At 39.1% G+C, this 20,502-nt stretch overlaps 1 protein-coding gene across 1 annotated transcript in view; it reads left to right on the top strand.

The window, feature by feature from the left end:
* PDE6A (phosphodiesterase 6A) overlaps positions 1-20,502 on the top strand; it is a 64,998-nt gene that overhangs the window by 26,270 nt on the left and 18,226 nt on the right. The window contains exons 4-16 of the mRNA XM_072146211.1: positions 596-736; positions 1,579-1,653; positions 3,693-3,757; positions 5,871-5,937; positions 7,948-7,995; positions 8,544-8,693; positions 10,167-10,310; positions 10,794-10,859; positions 15,024-15,170; positions 16,340-16,447; positions 16,967-17,076; positions 19,017-19,104; positions 19,340-19,440. Coding sequence (XP_072002312.1) covers positions 596-736; positions 1,579-1,653; positions 3,693-3,757; positions 5,871-5,937; positions 7,948-7,995; positions 8,544-8,693; positions 10,167-10,310; positions 10,794-10,859; positions 15,024-15,170; positions 16,340-16,447; positions 16,967-17,076; positions 19,017-19,104; positions 19,340-19,440 — 1,310 coding nt within the window. The remainder of the gene's footprint in view (positions 1-595; positions 737-1,578; positions 1,654-3,692; positions 3,758-5,870; positions 5,938-7,947; positions 7,996-8,543; positions 8,694-10,166; positions 10,311-10,793; positions 10,860-15,023; positions 15,171-16,339; positions 16,448-16,966; positions 17,077-19,016; positions 19,105-19,339; positions 19,441-20,502) is intronic.

Genomic DNA, 20,502 nt, shown 5'->3' with positions numbered 1-20,502 from the left:
CCCCCTCCCCGCCTGCTATTATCTCATACAAGTTCAATTTTGATGGCAGATTTCCTTTAATTCCCAACTCAAAATATGGCAGACAGAACGAATCCCTGTATCAGCTATATATTGTATACATGTTGATGAACATTATAATCCCTGTATCGGCTCCATATTGTATAAATGATGAAGAACATTATAATCCCTGTATCAGCTCCATATTGTATACATGTTGATGAACATTATAATCCCTGTATCGGCTCCATATTGTATAAATGATGATGAACATTATAATTCCTATTTTAGCTCCATATTGTATTGGCAGATTAGACGGACAGACAGGCGTACACCAATGAATAGGGTTCCGTATGGTAGGTGAAAATTATTAGGCAAGGGCAATTTATTAGGCATAGAAGAAGGTACCACAAAGTGTTTCGGGGATTGGAAAATACCCCTTTCTCAAGTGGAAGTTCTCTGGTTTCTGATTTTGTCCTGCGTGTCTCAGCTCCATATTGTATAAATGATGATTGACATTATAATCCCTTTATCAGCTCCATATTGTATAAATGATGATGAACATTAGAATCACTTCCCACATTTTATCTCTTTACAGATACTGTTGTGGTCTGCCAATAAGGTCTTTGAAGAGCTTACTGACATTGAGAGACAGTTTCACAAAGCCCTTTATACAGTCCGCGCCTTCCTTAACTGCGATAGATACTCCGTGGGGCTTCTTGACATGACCAAAACAAAGGTACTTTTTGACTTATAAACACTTTTTATGTTAATTAACATTGATTCATACAGAATTTGGAAATCTTTGCCAAACTGTTTTGGGCTCAAAGCACCAGATACCTGTGACCTGTGCCTCTGGTGGGGTGGACTTTTAGAAAAAAATATTCTGTTGAACATTTATGGCATGTTTACCTCAGGGACATCTATGTATTGCAAGAGTGGGGTACCCACTTTAGGGATACTCAGAGAATAGCCATTATTAGATGCTACATAATTTATGCTGTGCTGCTTTGTCCCAAAGTTTTCAAACAATTGGTACAAAATAATAGAACAAACAGGTTGTGGAGAAACATGTCTACATAGGCTCCAAAGGGGGAATATATCAACATAGTTTTGTTTCTTGGTGTACAAATTGTTTTGCAATTGTTTCAACTGCTGATGTGCGCCAAATTTGTGAAATTGTTTGCGACATTTGCAAACATACTACACTTTTCACAGAAGCCAACTTATCAAGTGAATCCAGATGTGCTGGACAGATTTATGAAGTGCATCTTTTCAAAAAGTTTGAAGTTTAGGCACAAATGCACATTTTTTAGCGATTTGTCACCAAAAAGTCTAAAATCCAATGCAATCATTAAAACCACAAATACCATATTTATCAAGCTTCCTTAGAAACTATGATGAATCTTACATATTAAAGCTTCTAAGACAATGTGAAAAACTGGATCATACTTGGCTTGTCTACACAGTCTAATACTAGGCATGATAAGTAATACATGTTACTTTGCCTTAACTATGTGAAAAGTATTTTCATTAATGTGCGACCAAAACAATACTTCCAATTCTTTGTTCTTTTTGTAGGAGTTTTTCGATCAGTGGCCAGTGCTCATGGGTGAAGTGCCCCCGTATTCTGGACCAAGGACACCAGATGGAAGAGTATGATATCAGACCCAGATTTACAATTTATGATCCCCTTTCCTGAATACCTTTCTCCCAACTACCTTGTAAACCCTATAAATAACACATAGCTTCACTTTATTTCTATTGAAATAAACACAACTCCCGTACAGAAAACATCTGGACAATGTTACAGTGGTGGTCTAGTAGTAGTAGAAGATTAGAAAAGGCAAATCTTTTAGATCAGTGTTAACAGTGAAGTAGTGATTGAGATTGAAATTACCCACCATAATCAAACGTCTTCCCTGACCATTGGACAGCACAATTTGGATCTATTAGTGTGTGTCAACCTCTAAGGTCCAAACTTCATGTTTCAAAAGAGTAAAATAAGTTATATATGCAGCCAAGGTCAGAAAGTTGTTTACAGTTTGCCCCCCTAACAAGTGTGAGACTGGACTTCATTGGGGTCAACAGAAAAAATAAAATAAGGTGGTCTGCCCCCCTTCCCCATCAACAAGAACATTCCAAAGCTTCCAAATTTGATGAACTTAAAGGAAACCTACCACTTGTAGTGGCAGGTTTCTGATGGAAATACCGGGCACCAGCTCAGGGTGAGCTGGTGCCGGAGCTTATTTTAGTTAGTGTTTTAAACCGCGGTATCGCGGCTACATAGGAAGTGAATGAGAGCCGCGTGCACGGTAAGCGCCGAGCGCGTACCTGCCTGCGCCGGCCATAACGTTTAAAAAGTGTTTTAAACCGCGATACCGCGGTTTAAAACACTAACTAAAATAAGCTCCGGCACCAGCTCACCCTGAGCTGGTGCCCGGTATTTCCATCGGAAACCTGCCACTACAAGTGGTAGGTTTCCTTTAAGTTGATCCTCTGCAGCCCTCCAGCTTAGCCCTCTTGTGATACCAAACCTGTCGCCAATTCATCTGGAACTCTTTCAGGCATGTTTTATGAGTTGTGTTTAACCCAATAAGAACTTGAAAAAGGTTTCTGTAGAGCAAATATTTTTAGTAAGATTTCAAGAGTAGAATTGAGGCGCAATATGCTAATTTCAGTATATATAATACTGCATATAATCTACCATACTGATATATATGTGTGTGTGGTGGCCTGTTTTCTCAGACCATACATTGTCCCAGGAATGGGACTCCAAGCAACATAGATATTTATGATGCAAAGAGTCCCAGCTTTCCCAGAAAACAAGAGCAATGTACTGAAAATATTATGACAGCATGGCACTGTTGTTGCAAGGTTATGTGACATTTTCCTGTATCATATCATGGTTGTAACTAGGAGAACTTGGGCCCCATTGCAGATCTCTGCATGGGGCCCCCTTTCTCATTAAAAAAATATACATATTTGTATGTTTACACATGTTTATACAATCACTCACATTAATATACATATACAGTTCTACACTCATACACACACATTTATACACTGATATGTACATTTATACACTTATACATACAGTATATACACATCTTATACACACATGTATATAGTATATATGCATAATATTATTACACATACATTACATGCATACCATATATACATATCTATACAGTATTAATGCACCATATACACACATACAGCATAAACAAACATACATACAGTACCATACACACATTAAGTATATATACACACCTTACACCTTATACAGCATATACACACATACATATAGTACTTTATACAGTATATACACACAATACACCACGTACACACATGCAGCATGTACACATGTCTGCTACCACTGTAGTTACAGCCCTGTATATAACTATGATTCTTGGAGTCCTGTTCCCACCAAAGTCTTCTGTCTGTAAAATACAGTCAGCATACTATATCCACCGAGAGAAATGATACTAAATTTTATTCAACAAACTATACACCAATGTGATGACCTCATATTGCTCTATAACATGCATTTGCATTATGACAGGTTCACTTTTTTCAGCATTTATTTATTTATGTCCATTAGCTATCACAGTAAAAAATGTTATTTGAACGATTACTATTTAAAGTATTATTTAATCTTCAACAAAATTAAAATAATTTACTTTTTTTTACAGGAAATATCATTTTATAAAGTGATTGACTATATATTGCATGGAAAGGAAGAGATTAAAGTTATTCCGTAAGTTTGAATGAGTTTGGCATTATTCAATTTTATAATGACTAAAGGGTTTTATGGTACTTCAATATATTTCACTTGACATGTCTATACACAATTGTATGCATTAAATATTAATATTATAATAATATTACTGCTCAAGACTACTTTATAATTTAAAAGGTCAAGGGAGGCAAGTAGGAAATCGGTATGCAAATACCAACCATCATTTTATACACAAGTAGTTACTCCATTCAATATAGAATAAAGAATTAATAAGAACTGTAAAAGACAATGATAGGACGCCTAAAGGGGTTGGTCGCTCATAATAAACATTAACAGGGTAAGTATAAGGCACTTATGTGGTCACCCATATTAAACTTAACCTGTTAAAATTTACCTTGAGCAGCCGGAAGATGCAGGTCACATGACTCCCAGACTCTGGACTTCCTGTGACATTCTGTGTCCTGCTGGCGGATAAGGGGACCATGCAGTCATTACTGCCAAGGACAACCACAGACAGTATCAACTGCAAGGTCCCTTCTATTTATCTGAAACCAGCAGGACAAGGGATACCACTGAAAGTCCAAGTCCTGCTGCCTGGGGGTTGTGTGACCCATGGCTTCTGGTGGTTTTAAGGTTATAATAGTATATATGATAATATGGGTGACCATATTGTGGATATTGTTTTCTTGGACTTTGCAAAGGCATTTGACACTGTCCTTCATAGACGCCTGATGGGAAAAATAAGGCTTATTGGTTTTGCAGGAATCATTTGCTATTGGATTGAAAACAGGCTGAAGGATCGTATCCAGAGTTGTGGTCAATGATTCCTACTCGGAATGGTCACCAGTTATGAGTGGTGTACCCCAGGGTTCTGTGCTTGGACCACTAATATTTAATATATTTACTAATGATACAGAGTTAGGAATTAATAGCACTGTGTCTATTTTTGCAGATTACACAAAGCTGTGTAGTGTAATACAGTCTATGGAAGATGTTCATAGGCTACAGGGGGACTTGGACAAACTGAATGTTTGGTCATTCACTTGGCAAATGAATCTCAATGTGGATAAGTGTAAGGTTATGCACCTGGGGGCCAATAATCCAAATGCAAAATATGTCCATGGGGGAGTAAATCTGGGAGAGTCCCTTGTTGAGAAGGACCTGTGGGTACTGGTAGATCATAAATTAAATAACAGCATGCAATGTCAATCAGCTGCCTCTAAAGCCTGCAAGATCTTGTCATGTATCAAAAGTGGTATGGGGATAGTGGGATAGGGATGTAATATTACCACAGCAGAAGGTAAGCATTGGTTCAGCCTCACCTGGGATATGCCGCCCAGTTCTGGGCACCGGCCCATAAAAAGAATGCGCTGGTGCTGTAGAGGGTACAGAGAAGAGACTTAAAAATGATAAGGCGTATGGAGGGTCTAAACAACTAGATTTATTTAATCTGGAAAAGAGATGACTACGAGGAGCCATGATTAATTTATATAGATATATGAATGGTCCATACAAAAATATGATGGAAAGTTGTTCCAGATTAAATCAACTCAAAAGATGAGGGGGCACTGTCTCTGTCTGGAGAAATCAAGGTTTAATCACCAGAGACAACGGAGCTTATTTAGTATGAGAAACCCTACACACCCCTGAGGCCACATACACCTCAGGGGAAAGGACCACAATTTACAAAAGGTAATTGTGCACTAGGTAGCAGATTTTCTCTGTCTTTTTATTTTTGAGCATACTCCTGATCATATCCATTTGCACATGGCCTACCTGAAGCTCTAACCCATTCAAATAAATGGCGAGGAGCTGCAATATGAAGCCCAATCACTAAACTAGAGACAGCATGGCTTGTGCAAACATTGCATTGTTAGGGAATAAGAAAAGTTGTTGTTGATCTGTCCTCAGGAATATTGAGGTACCTGTGGATGGGGCAAAATGTAAGTATATTTGTCTCAATACTTCTCATCACATCAAGTCTAGATCTTACATTTCAAATCAATCATGTGGTTGCCTGAAGCAGAATGTAACTTGCTAGCCCTGTTCATATAATATGGAGAAGGACTGTGAATTGTATAATATTAGGGTCACAACAATACAATATGGTTTGTTGCTTTGTTTTTGACAGGAACCCACCAGCAGATCATTGGGCCTTGGCGAGTAAGCTTCCCACATATGTTGCAGAAAATGGTCTTGTAAGTATGCAGCACATTATACATATCTTATTAATACATCTACCAGTGGAGCAGAAGGGATAAATGAAAAAATATACAATTTCTATTATAGCATTCTAGTTTACTATGAGCAACCACACAATATAAGCAACAGCTTAAGCTAAGGGTTAAAGTGGCTCCGTCATCTCCCTGAGATGTTGAGATTCATTGTACATCCTATCAGTGTGTATACTCGAAAAGCTGCCAATAACTGTATGTGATCAGAGGAGCCTCATCCGCTTTCTATTCCATTCCTGATTTGCTGTAGCAGGCTCACATTTATAATTCCACTTTAAAGAGGACCTGTCACCCAAAAGTAAGCAGCTCCTAGCCATACCCCAGTAATAGCCACGTTAAACTGCTAGCTTTATCAGAACCTTCCGATAAAGCTAGCAAACACTGCACTGCCATAGCCCTCAGAACCAAGCTTACTGCGTACACCATAGGCTGGCAGTGACTGCCAAGCTTCATGCGACAGTCACCGCCTCCTCGGATCACTCCCATTAATGAATACCCTGTGTCACGAACCCGACTCACCGGAGTTCACACACGGGGATACCTACTCTATGGAGTCCCAGAATTTAGACCTTAAGCTCCGCCCACTTCCACAAAATGGCGTCCTTACGCTAAATTTACTCCACAGAATTTCAGCCCCAGCCAATCCGCACTGCCACCACCCACGAATTACTTACGCAAAGAAGGCCGTAGGCACCTCAACCACACAGACAATGCACCCTGATAACTCAGCACATGCATTCACTACTTACACGATTTTACAATTATAAATTCACACAGAACATGCAATCGCTTACTACATGGACTATGCTAATAATGACCTCTGGTAACGTGATTCCCTTCAGAGACTCAGATTCTTTAAGGCTACAAGCAGAGGCTTATTAAAAAGTTTTAATTTACACAAAAATGCAGTACACTCAAAGAATTAAATTGTCAGATAAAATGAAAAAAGGATTAAAACAATACACATACAATACAATACAGGGCATAGACATCGATCCAGCCTTCTATTGTGATAGAATCCTCAGACTGAACACTACTATGTGGCTGCTTCATTAATTTAAACCCAGGTGATTTTTTTGACCCCCACCCCTGGCTGTGGTGTCACTGTGAGGGGGATTTTTCTATCCCCCTCCCATCAGTGAGCTACTTTTTGGGTCTGGGTTTTTATCAGAACCCCATATTGGGAGATGGCACAATTGTGCCATGGCTTCCAACCAAACAGGCAGGTTATTCCCATTAAACCCTGCTATTGGCTGCCTTCCATTGCAGCTAACGTTCTGATATTCGGTAAAGGAGTGTGTCTAGACCCCATAACTGTCCTGTGTAACTTGGGACCTATAATTATGAATTGTGTCCCAGTTATGGACAGCTATGATATTCCCTTTTTCTGAATTTGGAGGGAAAACATGCAGTCTGTGGCTTCTTTTCATCCCCCACTAGCTAGACTACTCTGGCCGAAAGGTGTTAATTTTACCACATAGGAAGACCATGCTTCTCTGATCACACATAGACTCCCTGGGGTGTTATAAAGACCCTGCCAGGCTCATCTTCCTGGCTGGTCTTACACAAATGGAGCCTAATGATTTATAACAGGCAGAATGAAACAACACAAAGAAAGAAAAATAAAAAAAAATATATAACAAACAAACTGTGGAGGAGTAATATTATTATCACACCCTGGAGCACTGTAAGCTTGGTACGGCGTTCTGAGGCTCCTAGAGCGTTTTTTTAACGGTGGCAGGTTCTCTTTAAGAATAACTACAAAGAGCGTCTTCTTGAAATCCAACAACCTGATTTTCGATGATTGTTGCTTTGAAGGATACTTTGAAGGATATTTTGTAAGCTGTTATTGTCTAGCAAAAAACAACAATTTAACAACAATTTAAATAAGTTAAAAAGTTAATTTTTTACATTTACATTTCTGTATGACTATTTCCAAAAATGTAAAGTAAAACTTGTATTTGTTTCTTTCAGATTTGCAATATTATGAACACAGGTGCTGACGAATACTTTGAATTTCAGGTAAAATCTTTTACTGGTGGGTAAGTATGTAAAATATATAAAATTTTACGTACTGGTATTTGAAATCTCTTCACTAAACACAGCAAAGGTCCTTCCCCTGAGTAACAGCTGCAGGGTTCAAACATAAGCTTGCTGCATAGCATTTGAGAGTAACTTTGATGCTTTCAGTGAAGAGATCTCATATAGGGGTGCTCCAAGTGCAGCTACAATCTTGGAATATAAATGCATTTTTCACAGTCCCGCACACACAAAGGTATGGTTGCACAGATCTCCAGCACCAACACATATCACTGTCTGCTGCTTTGTATAGTCAATGTGCCATAGCTTGTATAGAAAAGGCCATCGTTTTTCTTTTTTGCCTAGACAGATACATAGAAAGAAAGAAAGTTAGGTGAATAGATGTACTATGATCAATGTACTGAATAGAAATGTAGTCATTATCACATAATATAGAAATTCCATGTGAAATATACATTATTTTGTGGTTTGTCACACTACCTTACATGGTGCAGCATCATTTACATATCCTTCTTATTATCTGTCTGTAGAAAGGTCCACTTGATGATTCTGGATGGGTGATTAAAAATGTCCTTTCATTGCCAATCGTCAACAAAAAAGAAGAGATTGTTGGGGTTGCCACATTCTACAACAGAAAGGATGGGAAACCATTTGATGAAATGGACGAAGTGTTAACTGAAGTAAGTTAACAATAAATTTCTTAAAGCTCAACTCAGATATTTTTTTCTCAGATCAATAGTTTTTGGGATGTAGAACAACTTTGCCTATTATCTTGATTACCTTTGTGCAACAGTTCCTTTGTTATTCTCAGTTTAACCTACTTCTGCAGTAGCTATTTCTCCTAGTTGTGCTGATTTCACATGTGAGTCTGTAGAGTTTACAGATATGGTTTCAAAGAGGGGGCTGCTGCTTCCTGCTCACTCTGGAGGGAAGAAGGGGAACTCATGTGACAGTCTTCTCTGTGTTGCTGAGAGCTGAGTGCCTGCTGCTGTGTGAGTGCAGAAGTCTCCTACACAGAATAGTGAGATACAATGTATCCAGCATTCCATATCAGTTGCTCCGTTCCAGTCTGTGATTCTGCATTACTTTGTCTCCCTTCCTTAGTGCACAGCACAGACTGCAGAATTCATGTTACTATTTCACTGTTAGTTTCTATTACTTATTACATTCTCCATGCTCCTGCATGTAACCAGTATATAGATCCTGTAAGGAAACAGTGGATTTACTTGTAGGAATCTTGCTGATTTTATTGCTAAATTACTAAGTGAGAGGCATCATGGGAACTGTAGGTTGCTTATATTTGACTAAGCTCCAGGAAGATACAGGAAGAGATTACAGTAGTCGCAGTCCACTTCACTGCTTCTCAGGAAGATTTTTTACAAGTAACTTCAGAATAGAAAATGCCATAACCCTGGAAAGAAAAGGGCTAAGAAACATAATTTGGACATTGTTCTGTGTGTTTTTAAAAGGAGAATCACATAAGACAATTTGAAATAAATATGACATCAGAGGTATGCTTTAAGTCTCTGTTAGAGAAGAAACTACGGGAATAAAGGGGTTGCTAAACAGAAAACATCCAAAGTTCCTTTTAAGTTATAACTGCTGTGTGATGCTAAATCTGTAACAGAAACATGTGTCATCAATATTGGTGGGGATTTCTAAAGTGCCAGAGGGACTGTGCGAGAGGGACCATCTTATGTACTATAGCCTAGGTCAGTGATGGCTAACCTATGGCACTGGTGCCAGAGGTGGCACTTGGAGCCCTTTCTGTGGGCACTCAGGCCATCACCAGAGATGACTCCAGGTATCTTCCTGCAGTCCCAGACAGCCCAGGACTTGCTGTGCACAGAGGTATTTTAAAGTGACAGCTCTACCTGGGACTATTTTCTTCTATATTGGTGCCTCAGGTGCTGGTATCAATGAAAACTGTGACAGAGAAGGGAGTATAAATCACAAATTAAATTTCTGTGCTGGCACTTTGCGATAAATAAGCAGGTCTTTGTTGAAGTTTGGGCACTCGGCCTCTAAAAGGTTTGCCATCACTGGCCTAGGTGAAAGTGATACCTCTCCATGTCCTATAGTTTTGCATCAGCTGTTCACTGTGCCCACAATCTGCCTTTTTAAAAATTTTCCTTATCATTTTCTACTTGTAGTCTTTGACACAGTTCCTTGGTTGGTCTGTCCTGAATACTGACACATATGACAAGATGAACAAGCTTGAGAATAGAAAAGATATCTATCAAGATATGGTTAATTATCATGTAAAATGCAACAATGATGAATTACAGATAATCCTGGTAAGAACACATCTTCCATCTTCTTATTTATATTACTACCGGTAGTTATGTGCTGAAAAAATTAAGGTAGCACACATTATGGGGGAGGTTATGGACTTTCTAGTTTTAGTCATTTCAACAATGTTCTATAAATTGTGGTTACAACCCAATCGGTATTCGGCTAAATTCACACACACATGTGCCCACCGTACTGTAGCATGGCGTGCAAACGTCGGCGCCGGGAAGAGGAGCCGCTACTCACCCCCACCTATCTCCACAGAGATATATGGCGCATGGCATCCTGGCTATGGGATGATACGGTGCCACATGTGTGCCGTATATACGTCCCCCATATGACCGTGTGAATGTAGCCTTAGTGCGTGATATTTTTTTAAAAGCATCCATATCCAATCACTCCAAGTAAATTTAAGTTTTCAAGCCTGTTTATCCAAAGCTTAAACTAGAATGATCTGCATATTAATGGCATATGTGTTATGTACACAGAAAACCAAAGAACTATTGGATCGGAATCCTGACGAATGTGAAGAAGAAGAACTATATGAAATATTGGTGAGTCAAAAATTACTTTTCCCTGACACATCTATGATCAACAGAATCACTGATCCAATAAATCATGTTTTCCAAAGCCCCCAATGAATTGCCCCCATTATGAGCCACCACTGTTGGCACACGTGTGTTTCACGTACTAACCTTCCTTGATTTCAGGTTATGGTATCCTCTCCTACAATTGTTCTATGTTACATCATGCGATGGGACAGTTACAGTAATACTTATGGTTTAAATCCATATGAAATCAGAAGGACCACATAGAGTGCAAAATAATAAAATATAACAAATATATACAATAATAAATAATTCCTTTATTTATATAGCGCACACAGATTACGCAGTGCTCCACAGAGTTTGCCAAATTGGTCCCTGTCCCCATGGGGCTCACAACCTAATCATCCTACCAGTATGTTTTGGAGTGTGGGAGGAAACTGGAGGATCCACAAGGCAGATTGGAAATGGCCAAAAAGTGTCATATTCTGTGTAAGACACCAATAACTTTTTTCATATTTCGGAAAAACAGAGCTGTAAGACATTTTGCGGGACGTTTTCATTTCTGGCATTTTTTTTGGACTGTACAACCTTTTGCTCACTTTCTTAATTTCAAATGAAATTGTTCAACGCCAAGAACTTTAGGACACAGCAATATCTAACACGTTTATGATTTTACTTGGACTTTTTTTTCCTTAGTTTTTTTTCTTTTTACTTTATATGTAGACCTCCTAGGGTACTTTAACCCTAGGGAGTCTGATCTCTCCTACCATACACTGCAATACTACGGCATTGTACTATATGGTGGTTTTGCTATCGGCACACTGTAATGGATCTTTAGACAGACAGACAGTCATATTGACAGATAAGTAATTTCTCAATGACCCCCACCAAAACAGCAAGTCCCGTCAAGCTTTGGATGAGTTTACAAAATCAACAAAGAAACGCCACGTGGGAAGTCGACCTAAATACCTTGAGTGCTGGTGCAATACACTTATGTTCTGCAGTTTACTATAACTGAGTTTTACACTGCCATTCATCCTATGACACCCAGCCTAGGACTGGGCCTAATAGGTTTTTGTACTTGGTAGACAGAGGCTTTGATCAGGTCACTGAATGCCGTGGGACCCTGATTACCTCACCATGTGCTGGCTGAATTATCTGGTGCAAACACTAACCACCTGAACTGAACTGACATGCCGAGTTCAGTACAGGTTGCTCAGCATTGGGACGTTCCAGCCAGCACACTCACTTGTGTGTGAGGGGCCATAAGGCATTCAACTGCACAGCCAATCTCCTGCTGCAGATCATGCTTCATACATTCCCAGCTCAATCACCAGGACGAGTAGGCTTGCCCTCATGTAGTAAAGGGAACCTGTCACCAGGCACCCCATCTTCACCAAACACAGGCTGCAGCTGGATTGCAAAGATGTCTTTCTGCCTTCTCTCAGCAACTGCACAAATATACCTGAAGGTTTTAACCTACCTAGCTTCCTGACACAATCCTGTGCTGAGTCACAGGGTACGTTTTAGTTTGGATGCATTTATAAAAACATTAAGTGACTTGTCTGTGCTGCTCACTCACAACTCAGCCCCCACCTTTGTTCTCCTGTACAACTCCTCCCTCCCCCACTGAAGTCAGTTCACCAGGAGTCATGACCCTGTGTAAGTGAAGGAGCAGGAGGGAGGAATTGTACAAGTGCAGAAAGGTGGGGAATGAAGAGTGAGTGAGCAGCACAGACATGCCATGTGTTTTTTTTGTTTTATACCAAACCAAAACATACCATGGGACTCAGCACAGGATTATGTCAGGGTGTGAAGCAAGTTAAAACACACAACTATATTGTATTGCAAATGCTCAGAAAAGGCAGAAAGACCTATCTGCCTTCTAGTGATGGGCTTTTGCAACCCGTCATTAGCAAAAATGAGTGTCCCTGGTGACAGGTTCCCTTTAAGTAAACACTAATCAGGACATGCATATTCATCCTGTTGGGCAAAATGCAAGCAACTGCGTGATCACCGGGGTTGGAACCAGGCGTGGCACATGGCCGGGTGGAGAAGGGAGGGGAGCAAGTTCTCCTCACCCCTCTCCATTATATATTTTCATATCTCAAAAATATCAATATCATAATAGATGCTGCAGAAAAAGTTAATGCGTCATATATCTACTGCATTTTAAATGGAGAAAAAATAAATAAAAAAAGTGGAACTGCTTTCTCTTCCAACACACAAACAAAAAATGTATATTCCACAAAAATCATGCAAATGGCTGGAATAGTTAAAACAATTACTTAAAGGAAATCTACCATAAAAATCAAGCATTTAAAACCAGGGATATTTACTCATAGATCCAGGCAATGTGGCAGTGGTAATCTTCTTATATTTGATATGCCTGTCCTCCTTCCTTCTAAAATAAACTTTTACAATTATGCCATGAAGTGCTCTGAGGTCATTACCAGATCCTTTCTGTGAAGTAGCTTCATAGGCTGCTAGCCTGTCTCCAACCTGATTTAAGAAGGAAGGAGGCCATGGATAACAAATATAAGAGAAGGAGAAAACAAGCTATGCTATTAAGTGGTTAATAACTAATGCCCCATAAAAACAGACTCATAGGAGGGAAAGTATGCCTAGCCTATTAAGTTGAGTTACAAATGAAAGTATAATGGACTACAGCTCTTTAAATTTCATTTACATTTTGTTTAATTTTCTAAGAACACTCAGTGAAATGTATGGACATAAATTAACCTGCATAGAAGCCTCTGTCCTCTAAGGTTACAATGGCACAGTCTACATCCAGGGGTTTGACTGACCAAGAAATCAAAGCAATCATTTTTGATAGACAGTCCTGTGTAAAATACTACAATTTCATCTTCCAGATGTTGAATTACAGATAACATGTGAAAGATGCTGCGTTCATTAGAAAATTCGAAAAGGAAACTTTGAAAAGGGATATTCCTGCAGCATGTTTACTGCAAATTTTATATAAAAAAAAAAATTTAGACAAAAAAACGTTATTAAAAAGAGTTATATTGAATGAGTAAATTGGGCGTTATTCACATCTAAGGATGCATTCTCACTAGTGCTGGTGTCTGCCAGGTGGTGATCCATAATGGATATGATCTCTTGGTAACTCCAGTTAAGGTTGCCGGAATGCCCGGATTCTACCAGCCTTGGCTGGGGACACCAGGAGGTCAGATCCATTACAGGTCCCCTCCTGGCAGACACCAGCGCTAGTAGGAATGCATCCTTACTTTGCATTTTTAAAATAAACTTTAAAAAGTATTTTTATTTGAGTTATTCCATGTTATTTGCACACGGGCCTAAAAGGCCCCAGGTATGTAATAGTGTAGATTTCTATGGTCATGCATTCTAGGGATAAAAGGAACCTCCACTGCTAGAGTTATTAAAGTTACATAATTCTTTAACACTTTTCATTTATGTCTGAAGATTAGAAGAGCATAAACTTTTCTGATCTAAGGAACATATTGTCAAGCAATATGTAACTGATCACTTTTGGGGCTTATGTACATTCACAAATCTTTTTTCATTGTGCTAACAATGGTAGCAATTGGTGATGTAACAAACAGTTACATCATCTGTATTTGTATTATATATCATAGTATTTGAGTCCTTACAACAAATAAAGGATTTTAAATCATACAAATAAAGGTTGATTTAGGAGTGACAAGGATGTCCTGTGATTTTTGTGTCTGTAATTAGCTGAACCCTGCACTTCCAATCATTACTAGGGCATCTCTGGGTTCATGCACAGAAAAGAAAAACCAACAAGAGAGACAGACAATTAAAGAGGTCAGGCAAACCAAGTCAAAACCAAGATGACAGAGTGTTACAAAATTGTAAGTCAAAGAATAGTCAAAGGTACAAGCAAAGAGTCAGTTACACAGGAACTTGTCTAAAAGGCGTTGAATGAAGTCACTTGTGAGATAAAATGGTGTGCCTAGTGACCGGTCCAGCGGCTGCTTGGTTTGGCCACCCGTCTCTCCAAATGATAGCTTCAGACAGGAAGCAAGATGTCAGTCACTCAGCCCTGTTGAGAATACACCTGGGTGTGATACTCATCCAGCAGAACTCAAAGTGCACATATAAAACCTGACAACTTGATTTTTTTCTCCTGTTATTAGCTAACTACTATAATGGATTTTACTTTTTCAGCAAGAAGAGCTGCCTGATCCAGAAACTGCTGAAATTTATGAATTTCACTTCAGTGATTTACCACAGACAGAGCTGTTCCTGGTGAAATGTGCAATTCAGATGTACTACGAGTTAGAAGTGGTTGACAAATTCCACATACCTCAAGAGGTAAGATGAATGGTAGTCATTGTTTCAGTGTCACCTACAAATTTTAGGATAAAATAGATTTGATTGACATTTCAAAGAAACATTTGTTTAAAACAATAAAATTATATACTGTCTCCCAAACCCCCAAAAAATGCTAAAAATAGACACTTTAAGGCAAGTAGAGTAAAAATGAACCATGTCTACCATGAAATGAATAATAATGGTAAAAGTTCTATCCAATAAATTTCACCTTTTAGGCTGCATTCAACACATGTATGGGGGACGTATATACGGCCGACGTATATATACAGCCGATATACGTCCCCCATTCACTTCTATGGGCTCATGGCATGGTACAGGAGCGGTGTGGTGCAGCACACATGCGGCACCATACTGCTCCGTACCCGGGAAAAGATCGGACATGTCCTATCTTTTTCCGTATTACGGCGCCCTGGCCCATATGTTCCCATGGAGAGGGGCGGGGGTGAGTGGCGCTCACCTCCCCCTCCTCTCCCCGCGCCGCCGTGTGCCCACCGTGCTACGGTGCGGCGGGCACACGGCAGTGTGCATGTAGCCTTAGACGAAGTTTGCATCTCGGTTATCGCATTGGTTATTTTCATCAATTATTTTAAGGCAATTGGTTGAAAATACTGAATACATGTTTTATAATAATAATAACCTTTATTTATATATCGCCATCAAATTCCGCAGCGCTGTACAAATCATATACAAATACCAATATTACATTACAGAGTACAAACAGTCATATGGAACAATATGAGTGAGGGCCCTGCTCTCAAGAGTTTAGGGTCTATGGGGATGAAGGAGGTGACACAAGGGAGTATAAGAGCTTGTATAATGGTCCAACCAACTTTATATCGGAACAGTATAAAATAATTTAATAAATAGAAATTCAGCTGCTTGAACCAGCCATCAGCCGCCATCTTATACACATATCCAAGGTGAAAGTGACTACAGAGAAGCCTAGAGCTTGGTATATATCTGGTGATTGCTGAATAACTGATTTTTGCCAGCTATTTGAAAGGTGCAGCAACACACTGTTTCTAATATATACTGTAAAAGCAGTGGGCTCTATAAAGTTGTACACTTCATCAGTCTTCTTGATGTGCCTTCTTCTATATGTATTTTATGCGAAAATCATTGACAAATCAAATTTTGTGCTCATGCAGGTTTTAGTTCGGTTTTTATTCTCGGTAAGCAAAGGTTACAGAAAAATTACCTACCACAACTGGCGGCATGGCTTCAATGTGGGACAGACCATGTTCACTCTCCTTATGGTAAGGACTTTATCCTAAAAATGTTGATAATGTACACTTTTCTTATAAACAGATTCAAGATACACCTTGGAAAAAATAAAACCTCCAATGCAGAATGATGTATTTGATAATAGCAACTGACAGACTTATTCTCTATGGAATATGCAAAGAACCTACAAAATGAAGCATTCATTTAGAAGCATCATTTAGAAGGGTTGATACTACAAATTGATGTTTGCCAATTAAAGCTCTGATAACACTGGCATCACAGGTTTATGTTTTTTTGTCAGTTTTGTAACAGATTCTACTAGAAAATATTGGCTTAAATTAGGACAGAAAGGTTTTAGGTCTGTTCTTTTCTTACTAAGAGAAATAGAGCAGCAGACTCCAGGATGCTTCCCACTCAAGAAAGACATAAATATGACCTAAGAGAACAGAGCCTACAATGTATTATGCAAATATCAATACTATAACTGGTTATGACAAACTATACTTATTTTTCTGTTGGGAATAGCTGTTGTTTTTTTCTTCTATTTTTAGACAGGAAACTTAAAACGTTATTATACAGATCTGGAGGCCATGGCAATGGTGACTGCTGCATTCTGCCATGATATTGACCACCGAGGTACTAACAATCTATACCAGATGAAGTAAGTATGAGAACTATAACATACACAAGAGTGTATTCACACAAGCGCACATGTCGGGCATGCTGGAGAGGAGGAGGGATGAGCACTGTTCACCCCTCCTCTTTCCATAGAAAATAAAGGCGCACAGATGCTCTTACGGATGTTCTTACGGACGAAGATAGAGCATGTTATATCTTTTTTGCTTTATCCGGCTGTCCGGATACATGTCCCCCAAACGTTCATGTGAATACACCCTAAATATGTATTTTGTAATAACAGTATTTTTATAATGTCATTGATGAAATTATTCATTATGTATTCATGTAGGCAGGGCAGCTTTTTATCTGCGCAAGGGCAGTTTTTCCCAATGTGTGATACCTCATTACCTGCAGGGAAATAGATCTTTCTATGTTTCAGTCCTTTTTTGGCTGATTGCATGCTTCAGTACCACTACTGGAATCCTAGTAACATACATTAAATATCTCTTAGCTGCAAATCCACATTCTCCAGAAAATAGTCTAATGTATATCCTCACATCATAATATTGGGGGAGATAAGGTCTAAGAAGTTCTACATGCCTCCTTTCTGCTTGCCTGGGAGAGATAAGCCTTGGCAGAACTTGCTGGCAATAGAGATCATCCCTCTCCAAACCTAAGACACATGCTTTGCAAGACTGAGCTGAATGTGCAGGTATATGGGGGAAGTCAATGGTCTGCAATTTAAAGGGGTATTCGCTTCTGGACATTCATATCTAATTTGATTCATCTGCTTTATAGATACATTTTTTCAGTTGAATCTTTAAAAATGTTAAAAATGTACCTGCATGAAAATAATTTTCCATAACCATGCTGTCTCTTAGAAACTTGATGTTGTTCTTGGGTAAGACCACCCCAGCCCTCTGACAGTGGTGGCTAGAGATGTGCCATTGAGGCACCCAACCACCTAGATTCAGCATTCATTACCACAGGACGGCTGTGGGGCATGCAGTATCTCCCAGCCATTTCATATGAAAAAACTATTTGTTTCTTTGTGCAATCACTCCAGCATCAGTGGTCGTATCCAACTATCTCATTTCTAAGGGTCAACATGACTACATTTATGAGAAATAATCTGCACAGAGGTAACTGTATTTTTATTAAGGATTTTTATATGCCAACAATCTACAGACTATAACGCAGCAAGATACCATAGTAGTAGACAATGCCATTATGTCATTAGATATCAAACAATAAATACACTGAATACAATGGAGGAGAACATGGAACCAAGATAACAAGGTCTCAAAAAGTATAAGGGCTCTTATGCTATGAGCCAACACTATATAAGAGGTATTTTTTTTTAATAACATCCAATTGAAGAAATGTATGTATATGGCAGATGAATTAAATGAAATGGCGATGCCCAGATGAGAATACCCCTTTTAATGTATATGGCCAGATTTACAGTTTTATTTTTCCTAGACAGGTGCAATCCATAGACATGCTTTACTAACCAGTGCCTTTTTGTGTGGAAGGGTTTTAACTGTCATTAACTGTGCAGAAGTTGCATACATTGACCAGTATGTACAGTACAGAAAATTATCCATCAAAACCTATAAACCTGTACTTTTTATGACTAAATGATGGTCATATTTGCCATTTTAGGCCTACGAAATGGCACAAGATGGAAAAAAAAACATATTCAGTGAGTCACCGCTCCCCCACATGGTGTTTTTGTTGAACAGTATCCCACTTAGTCATGCCGCTTGAAATGCGTAGGTGTTAATAACGATGAATAGTTTTTAATTGTCCTAATTGTACTTCAGCATTGTTAAATCCACAGTATAATAATTGGCTAAAAGTTTTGGTAAATTATAACACCACGATATATTAACGCATGTAGGAATAAATATTTACTACTCGATAATATAATGCATTGGTGTATAAACCTAAGGCCTCACCTTACTTTACTTCTTTTATCAGATCAGGACATCCACTAGCAAAACTTCATGGCTCATCTATCCTAGAAAGGCATCATTTGGAATTCAGCAAGACACTACTTAAGGATGAGGTAACATTACAGGCATTTCTGATTTCACACCCAAATATTGTAGATTAGCATTGTTTGCAAAATGAGGTTAACAGTAAATGAATTTAAAAAATTGTTTATGTAGCCACGGGTATATTTCTAATCTAATGCCAGCTATCTCATTGGATATAGCATAGCTAAATACAGAAGTTTCTGTTTACTTTATGTTTTTATGGTCTCACTTTTATCTATCCAATGCCTTATGCTTTGTTCATAGACAATAAACATCTACCAAAACCTGAACAGGAGACAGTATGATCATGCCATTCATATGATGGATATTGCAATCATTGCAACAGACTTGGCTTTATACTTCAAGTAAGTATCCATCAGGTTTTGCATGGGAACATTGTGATATAGAAATTTTTATTAGAAGTTCTACTTTATAAACTTGAACACAACAGCAAAGCTATGTTGTCTGACTTAAAGGAGTATTCCAGGCATAAGCATGATTCATATTCAAATGGGCCATTAAAATATAAGCTAATATGTAATTATTTGTTAATTAAAATTTTGCAAAAAATGTTGTGTTCTTGAGTATAATGAAGAATTGAAATGTTACGGGCCCTTTATTCAGGCCTGTGACTTTGTCTTTGTGGTGCAGGCACAGGATAGAAGATGGCCGCCGGTCACATGTCCTCATCACATGTCCTGCACCTGTCTGGGCAGGTCATGTGATCATTATTATGTTTGGCTGTAGTCAGTTGGTTGCAGTGCAGCCAGTGTGGCCAGGATTATGGTGAGACCCATCTCAGTGAGGTGCAGTGATGCATAGCTCCCGATTTTGCCGGGAAAGTCCCGTTTTTCTTACCTCTGCCCCGCGTCACGGGCAGCTATGAGATTGTCACGGATTTTCACAGGTCCCGCTGTGTCCCGGCGCTGTGTCCGCATAGTAAATACTTTGAAAGCCTGAACTCACAGTACAGAATGGCTTCTACAGACATCGGGAGGGAATCCTTTTCAGAGAAGTGTCGGGCTTAGCAGAGAGCAGGGACCACGTCATCAGCTTCAGATCCACATCTGTCCATATATGGTCACTGCATCTCCCAGGGTTCCCCAGAGCAGACATCGGGCAGGGATTCCTTTTCAGAGAAGTGTTGGCTTAGCGGAGAGAGCAGGGACCACGTCAGCTTCAGATCAGTATCTGTCCATATATGGTCTCCAGGGCTTCCCCAGACTCAAGCTCTTTATTTAATTAAATTAAGTTTTGACGAGGCTGAGATTCAAACCTGGGACCCTCTGCACTGCAGACAGGAGCCTTAACTAACTGAGCTATAGTGAGCCCAGTGATACAGAGCTGAGGATTTCTGATAACTAAGAAGTGTTATCTGCCAATGTTACACTGTGACACAGACTTACTGCCCTGATATATAGAGAGGG

The sequence above is a fragment of the Engystomops pustulosus genome, chromosome 4 (genome assembly GCF_040894005.1).
Source record: "Engystomops pustulosus chromosome 4, aEngPut4.maternal, whole genome shotgun sequence".
Taxonomy (NCBI): domain Eukaryota; kingdom Metazoa; phylum Chordata; class Amphibia; order Anura; family Leptodactylidae; genus Engystomops; species Engystomops pustulosus.
Note: the sequence above shows the minus strand (reverse complement) of the source record. Positions and strands in the feature narration are given on the sequence as shown.